We start from the raw sequence: 8487 nt of genomic DNA, 5'->3' as shown, positions 1-8487 counted from the left end.
GTTGACAGGATCTAGGCAACACTGCGCCCTCTACAGTCAGCTGGTTGTCACCCGTGGCGGAACGTGCCCGTGAAAGAAAACAGCATCCTGTCTTGTATCAGTCCTGTCCGGAAGACAAACTTCATATTTAATCGAACCCTGTTTGCCTAAATTATTATTTTACATGTACCCTTTAACATTCTGTTCACTACTGTTATAAATGATGCGGTTTGCCTGCATTTTCCATAGCTATGAGTTTTGTGCAAACTGCGGACACTATCTGGCTATGAGTATGGGAATTTCTGAACACAGGTCAGTTCAAAACTGAACAGAGAAATGTACGGGACTGACAACAAATGGAGACTTCATATTATGACGAAATATTTGCTGAAATATAGATTTATTGATGATAACCATTCCAAAACAATTCTGTGAGTAAATATCTAACCATTTTAAGACTGTTTTTCTCTGTTTTAGTTATGAGAGGTATTCAAGCGAACACATTTCAAAGGATATTTCTATAAATCTCTTAATGTAATATTCTCAATATGTAATACTCAATTTTATCATCACAGAAATTAAAAAAGGCCACTTTTCATCTCCTTCAGAAGAATAAAATCTTCAGAATACACCATCCACTTTTTATACACAAAGCACAAAGCTTCCTTGTCATTTTGTCTAAATACATCTTATGTACAAGAAACAAAACCTTCAAACGCTAGACTGTATTCAATCCTTCACAGTGAGGTAATGTTTCCAAATCAAAAAACAAAATGTAGTCTCACTTAGTGTGAAAAAAAGTGATTTTATATGTCAGACAAAAGTTGGGGTAATTCTTCACCATTTGAATACTATCAAGCAAAGATCAAAGTCTGTTGATCTTTCTAAAGAGAGAATGCCTAACTACATTTCTCACAGACATTGCCAACCTGGGCATTTTGTTTACAGCTGATTCTCTTGAAGTTCATACTTGGGTCTTGGACAAATTCTACAAAGAGTTAATATAAGTGACTACACTTCTCAGTTGAATAAGATGGCTCTGATCATCATGAAAAAATGGTTCCCAAAATTATTATGCAAAAACAAAATACTCAGAAATACATTTAACATATAATGATTCAATACTTCATGTAAAAAGAGAATATAAAAACCAAAAAACCAAGCCATGCACAGAAAACACACATAAAACCTCAAAAACCTGTATTTTAATACATGATAATGATGCAACCACATACAATAATTGTATCTCTTAAAGTCAAACACCAATAATTGATATTCTATTTACAGTGCAACAATGTTTCTTCACATAACTAGTTTAATAAAAAATACATCCATTATTATTTGTATTATCTTCATTTTTTTCTTTTAATAAAATGTCTGCTCAGTAAATTCATGAGAACCCGTTTAAAACTAATTTTGGGTGACCCACATTAATCAGCTCTGTTTCATGAGCACACACATTAGGCATTGCCGTGGCACTTGTACGATTCTACAGGTCACTTACAGACACACCAGTGATCACCAGGGGTGATTCAGGAAATGATCTCCCATTGCCAATACAAACGGAAGAAGGACTCATGTGGCTGCATAAAGTGACCAATGGTTAAACCTTCTGGGATTTCAGTTAGCTCTGACGTTTTACCTGAAACTTCAGACCTACAAAACCAATGCAAAAATAAACACCTTAAAAAAACAAACAAACAAGCAAAGCCTGCTTTCTGTGTGGACTCATGAAACTGCACCATTAATGCTGACCTTTAAAATCCCTTTGATAGTTTCCAGGCTTAGTTGTACATGTACACAGTTCCACAACAGACAAAGTAATACAACTTACGAGGTAGTCCTTTTTTTTTCAATATGACTCCAACCATTTTTTAAAAAAGGGCAAAAAATGGACAGTGGACAATTTTACATATAGAAATGTATGAATCGTTCATACCTTATGACTGAACAAGCCAATATGAATACAAATACAACAACAATTTAGTAATCTGGGGAGGAAACTCTGAGGTTGTTACTACAGAGTGGTGCGTGATCATATGCAGTATGCCTAAGTTTAAGAATGCATGCAACCACCTCTGGCACCACCTTTGTAACGGCATCTCTCCAAATTTGAGTGACAAAGACTTAATATGATTCAACAATTGAAAAGCACTCAAAAACAAATTATAGTTCATCATGACACCCGACTATTTGCCTCACTGTTACACAGTGCTCCAGTATCATACATACACAGTATTAACTGGTTTCCAAGAAACTTAGATTTTGATTATTACGTTATAAATAAAAATTACCTTCTGAAGTGTATCCCTAAAATATCTGAAAGGCAGAATTTAAAAGTGACAATAATTTTGTTCAGAAAAATGTAGCAGGAGGAGAATGCAAAGGATGACATGATACAAAGGATTTCAACTGTGGGAAAACTGTGGAAACTCCAAATTTCCAATTTTCCAGTCACAGGTAAACTAAAGTCCTTCTTGGTCAAGAGCTGAAAAGCATTCAGCATGCTTTTCCTTGCCACCACAAATCATTCAGAAGACTTACCCACCTTCTTGCTGCTTTGTTTTCATTTGGGGGGCAAACGTATTCTCACTCTTTTCACTATTTGCATTGAAGCAAGACACGACTTAACACTTAACATTAACCACTTGATGCCAGATGACATGTAAACACATAATTTTCCTTATTTGTTTCACTGAGGATATGTACACTCGTTTAAGAAATCTTTGTCAAATCCACAGATGACGTATTAGCATAGTGCTTGATTGGGTCAAAGCTTAATTCAAATTGAAGAAATTGTGGGTAAAAAACCCACCCCCAGCAGCTTTTTTGGGTAAGAATATCCGACGTTAATTGGTTAAGAGCCATTATCATTTACAGCAGAAAGCAGCTATTTTAGCAGCAAATTTCACAAATACATACAATGATCATTAGAAAAGAGCACTAGTGTTTTATATAGTATAACAATATCATTATTCAAAATGATAAACTAATGAAATTCAAGCTATCAAAGAAGAGGTTAATGATCTGTTAGGGTGGCTAACAAGCCTACTGAACTGTTTGAATAGGGTAAGCAGGTGTATATCAGCCCCTTAAGGTCTCACGTAGTAGCCTTCAAACCTATTAACAGTGACCAAACAACACTGAGCAATTTTGAAATGAGTGGATTTGGCTTAGACTTCAGTTTCACTGGTTCCAGTCAGAGCTTGAACATGTGGTTTCGAACGCTACTTCAAAATGGCTGGAACCAGCAAAACTAAAGTCTAAGCCGAATCCACTTGTTTCGAAAACGTCCATAGAAAAAGCAGCTGTTGTTCCCCCTGGGCAACTGTAGTAAAGACAGCAACAAGGGATAATTTTCTGTTGAATAAGAAATTTTGTCTAAACTTTGATTGATACAAGTGCTGAATTAGCAGGGATTTGGGAAGACTAATTTTCTTTTTCTAAGACTTTTGCTTTTGTAAATTTTGTGGGTTTGAACATTACCACTCCAATTACTCCCTTTTTCTTAAAAAAGAAAGTTTTTTAAATAAAGTCTTTTGGAAAACAATTAATTATTTACACCTCTCATTTATGTGTGACCATAAACTAGTAGCATTAAACTGGATCTGGTAATCAGAATTAATTCATCTTTGCATCCTTGCAGCACTGCCAACATTTCTGTTTCCAAAAATTCAATTACAATATATTTCTTACAATTCTAGTGCAACGGCATGTCTCTCCACTGGTTACACAACTTCCAAGTAGTTAAAAAATATTGTAACTGCAAAATTGAATCTTTTGGATTCTTTTTTCTGTTTTACCTAAACTACAACACTACATCTATAGTAAACCTACGCATCAAAAATAAGTGTGCCATTTAAATGAAAATGTTGTTAAATACGACATTTTCACTTTTTCAACTTACTTTACATGTATATCCAAAGAACGAACTACAATTTTGGGGGAAATTAAACATAAATAAAAAACTGGGATAAAAATTGTGGCTTAATTCAGACAAAATGAAAAGTTTCATAAGTAAAAAAATTCTAAAATTCTAAAAATTTACCTTTTCAATTCTTTTTTATATTTTGGAGTTTTTGTTTCTTTTCAACTACATGGCATTCCTATTCTCTCTCAAAAGAAAACAAAACAGCTTTTCTGAACTCAAATTTCAGTTTTTAAAATGAAATACTTGGTTCCTATAAAGCCAAGATTTCAGCAGCAGTCCCTTGCAATGCAGCACTTAGTTTTTTTTTTAGTGATTTTTCCAACTTTTATGTGGCATAAAATCCAAGCACCTCCGGAAACAGGAAGTTCACTACTGACAAATTTCTTCCTGTTTGAAAATGGCCAATCAAACATTTGTTTAACTCTTTTCAAGGTTACATAACACTTTCTATATTATATCACGTTTTGTTGTATAACTTGCATAATCATAGTTACAGTAACATTATACAAGCTATACAACAAAACTTACTAACAACATCTCAAATACAAGATTAAAAGGTTACCTGAACATGACATGCTTGAAGCATAACGCATGGCTGTCATTAACTTTCTTTAGCTTGCGGCAGCATGTTTAGTCTAATGTCAATCAAGTCTGAGTAGCAGTAGCGTTTGTTCTATGATCTCTGCAGTCTTTCCCTGCCATGTACAGTTAACTAATGAGGACAAGAGGGAACATCAAAGACCAAATAACAGCCACAGTAGAGGAAAATGGCCAAAAATCCCTCAACACACTGCAGAACTGACTTAAATTGGGATGAAGTTAGGAGTGGTTAGGTTTTTTAATGAGCAAAATACCGACATGTATAGATGCAGCAGCATCATCAAGTCAGCAGAGTTTCACAAAATTTACAAATCATTTTCTGCCAAACTTTCTGGACAATTCTACTAAAGTTATAGCACTTGAATCCTGTTAACAAGCCCTGAACAAATCTGCCGCAGAATTTGACTTTCTACAAGCTCCACTTTGTTCAAGTATATAGCAGTTCCAATTCCCCCAAAAAGAATAAAATTTCCATATTCTAATTTTTAAAAAATTAATTTTATCAGGGGAAAATATTAAACTTTAAATTATACATACTTTGTCCACACAGTTTAGAACACAGAATTTAACCGTGAATATAATGTGAATTAAAATACGCCTGATGTTATATATTATTTATATATACAATTACACATTGATCGTGAAACTTCATTCTTATGGAAATAGCCACATGTCTGAGGTATAGAAAATTCCAAATATCTCACTTCCTCGTTTACCTTTACCTAGGCTGTTCATTTTTAGATCATCAAAATATATATCAGTTCCTTTTCCAATCTGCACAAGTCCGGAATCTGGTTAGTCTTTGCTTAAAAAAAAAATTCTCAGAAACTTCACCAGGTAGAAGCTAAGCCCATGAAAGATAAGTCCAGTTTTGTATTGAAAAATTGTTTTAAAAAGAGGATGCTGAAGAAAAAAGACTCTTCTATCCAAAGACTATTTCCTTTCAAATCCTGGGTGCATTTCTGAATTAGTGGAATATTTACACATATTGTAAAGTTAATTTGTTTTTTAACTGTACATAAATGGGATTTTTTCCACAAGGCACTCTTTCTTTAATAGTAAATATAACAACATCCCATTTGTGTTTACACTACCTTAACATGGGGATTTACATGAGGTAACTTTAAAATGTGGAAGTAAACTCCCAAATCAATCATGTGACAGTAATGTATCTGTGTTTCAAACAGACATGTTTTAACACTTGCAGAATTTCCAAGAGATATCACATTGGTATGACCCTGACCAAACCATCGAAAGAGAGCTAGATTTATCATTGGATAAAGCTCACAGACAATTTAAATGTTATTACATCAAACCAATGCATGTTCAGTGTTGAGTCTTCATATGAGCTTAACCAGCGGATTGAACAGGAATCAGTGGGCAGACAAGTCTACCTGTATCACTGTGCTACAAAGAGAAGACCTAACCAACAACTTTCTGAAGAGCAAATCCTTTTTCTGATTTGAGCAAATATGCTACTTTTTCCACTGAAAGCAGATCTGTGGATGGAATGACCTCTAATGACTAAAGTAACATGCTGAAAAATGGAAAAGTTTTATTTTTTTCCTCTTTCTAGGGGCCACTGTCCCAGGACGCACACTATGCTTGAAAGTGTGTCATATGACCCAAAACTGGAAAATTAATCGATTTCCTTACTTTCCTGAACATTCCAATAACAGATTTCACCATCATAACACACCTCAAAAACTGGTGGGAAACAATGGTGCAAGTATCTCTTGACATTTAAAGCCTTTTCCTTTTTAGACGTTATACTCCCAGCCCTCAGCCAACACGACATTGAGCACATTTTCCAACAAATACACATTACTTGCTATCCTATGTGACTGCATATTATTGGTTCATGTACGTACGTCACTGAGGTATGTAAAATTTCAGTATGTAAAAAGGTTTGAGGTGTTGGTGATTTGCCCAGGAAAAATAGTGGGTCTGCTTTTTGTTTTCGAACCCTGGACAGATCAACAGGGATGCAAGTTTCCCTAATTCAAGAGAATACCGTGAGGTTGAAGCATTCAACAAGCTACACATATACATCATATGAGTGTAACTGAATAATATAATGTAGATACATTTACACAGTCCCTGACATGAGGACAATGCTTGACCCGTCTAAGAGGGGATGGGGGTCCACATAATCAGGCGTCACTCTGTCCGATCACGATCAGTCACAAGTCTCTAGTGCTTGTGTTCATACTTCCAGTTGAGCCAGAATACTAAAGGACAGGTGCATGCCATAAGTCATCTTTCTAGTACTCAAACTCACTTGAAAGGTTTTCCTCCATTGCGACGCACGACTGGCTTTGATAGAATTTGCCACATATCATAGGGAACTCTCCAGTAAAATAAACATTGGGTGCACATTGTGACCTGTGCACCTGTTGGAGCCAACTTTACTCAGTAGTGTTACCTTGACCATGAGGTAATGGTCGTGGGTCATTTAGCAGTGACTCTCCAAGTACTTGCCGTGACCATCCTGGGTTATTTTGGAATGAAGCTGGCCTGTATGGTCTGGTTGACAATCTCTCTGACACATCACCTCCCAAGCTGCTTACGACATCTTGGAATGACACTGTCTGACAGACTGAAGTGGTCACTGAAGATTGAGGTGATCTTCAGCTCCACTCATAAGCAACCTTTAAGATGGATCAACAGTAAGGCAAACATCATACATACTTCATCTAACTCTCCACAATCCCACCTCCAAAATATCTGTTTCCCTGAGTTGAAGGTGGTTGCATTCAATAGATTCTACACAGTATTTCCAGTTGGGTCAAGCAATGCCATCCACTGCATATCAAAATCCTGCTCATACCAAAGAAAAAGGGTCCCTACTAGATACCAGTAACTTCCAACTAGAAAACAACAGCGAACAACTTCAAGAATTATATATGATAAATGCATTAGTAGGTAAACTCTCAAACCATAATGAGTCAGTGTTTGGGCCACAGCCATTTCGAGTGCATACAGTGAACTCTAATTTTATGGTAAACCACTGAGAGATGATGTCATCTTCAATCTGTCGTAGTCTATCATGAATGAATGAACGATGACATAATCTCCTTGGATTCCCAATCATAATGAGAACTTAATAGTTTCTGAAGTTTTTAATATAGAGGTATCTTGAGAGTGCCCTGAGGTGACAATCCACTGAGCATATTTGTACTAAAGCTGACGTCCAGTTCTGACTAGGCTTTCCACAAATCCTTCTCCCAGCATCTCACACTGGGTGAATACCAATGTGGTGATCTCGCAGGACCTTCTCAATGAAATCGGGACTTGTCTCTGTTGAGAACTCTATATCTCCAATCAAGCCGCTGTCTCCACTGGTACTCTCCCTGAGCGGTGTCCAATGGTTCGATGATTCAGTGCCATCTTCCGATCCTGCCAGTGAGGTCTCCTGATTCATCCTGGAACCTGCCACTCGTCCGCTGGACGTGCTGGGCAGAGTGTGTCTGTACTGCTGCTGAAGTGGTGCTTGTTCACTCATTTGGGGCAATTCAGGATCCTCATGGCCATTCCCATCTTCCCTGGAAGGGAACTCAACGGGATTGGCTGAGCCAGCTTGGTGACCAACACCAAGCAGAGGAGAATCACAATGGACCTAGACCATGACAAAAGGATATCATAAGACAGTCGATCTCGGGGATATACGTGAACTCTGACAATTTAGCAGGAAATTTGACCACACGCAAACCAGCGATGAAGTCAAGACCTAAGACCATCTCAAGACCCCAAAAAGCAACATAAGACCTCAGGTCTGAATTCAAGTCACAATTTCTTCCAGTGAAATGCAAGAGCAGAATTCCTTCGTTGTTCTTTACCCTGTTACATATAACTGATCTCGAGGCTGGTCTTGTGACTGGTCTTGTGAAAAGATCTTGTACCTGATCTGTTGGTCTTGACAACACCACTGATGCAAACACATACACAGACTGTCTTTTGAAACTGAAATTTTTAAA

The 8487-nt window shown here is 36.7% G+C and overlaps 1 protein-coding gene across 2 annotated transcripts in view; it reads right to left on the bottom strand.

Moving 5' to 3' along the window:
* Positions 1 to 360: 360 nt before the first annotated feature.
* Positions 361 to 8487, bottom strand: part of LOC110974756 (protogenin B-like) — a 44297-nt gene continuing 36170 nt past the window's right edge. For both annotated transcript variants that reach the window (XM_022226612.2, XM_087139912.1), the window contains one exon: positions 361 to 8129. In XM_022226612.2, coding sequence (XP_022082304.2) covers positions 7746 to 8129 — 384 coding nt within the window. In that variant the 3' untranslated portion in view covers positions 361 to 7745. The remainder of the gene's footprint in view (positions 8130 to 8487) is intronic.

Source organism: Acanthaster planci, linkage group LG08, assembly GCF_054643075.1.
Source record: "Acanthaster planci isolate LZ-2023a linkage group LG08, COTS_SCS, whole genome shotgun sequence".
Classification (NCBI taxonomy): domain Eukaryota; kingdom Metazoa; phylum Echinodermata; class Asteroidea; order Valvatida; family Acanthasteridae; genus Acanthaster; species Acanthaster planci.
The sequence above is the reverse complement of the archived record's forward strand: the minus strand, read 5'-3'. Positions and strand labels throughout refer to the sequence as shown.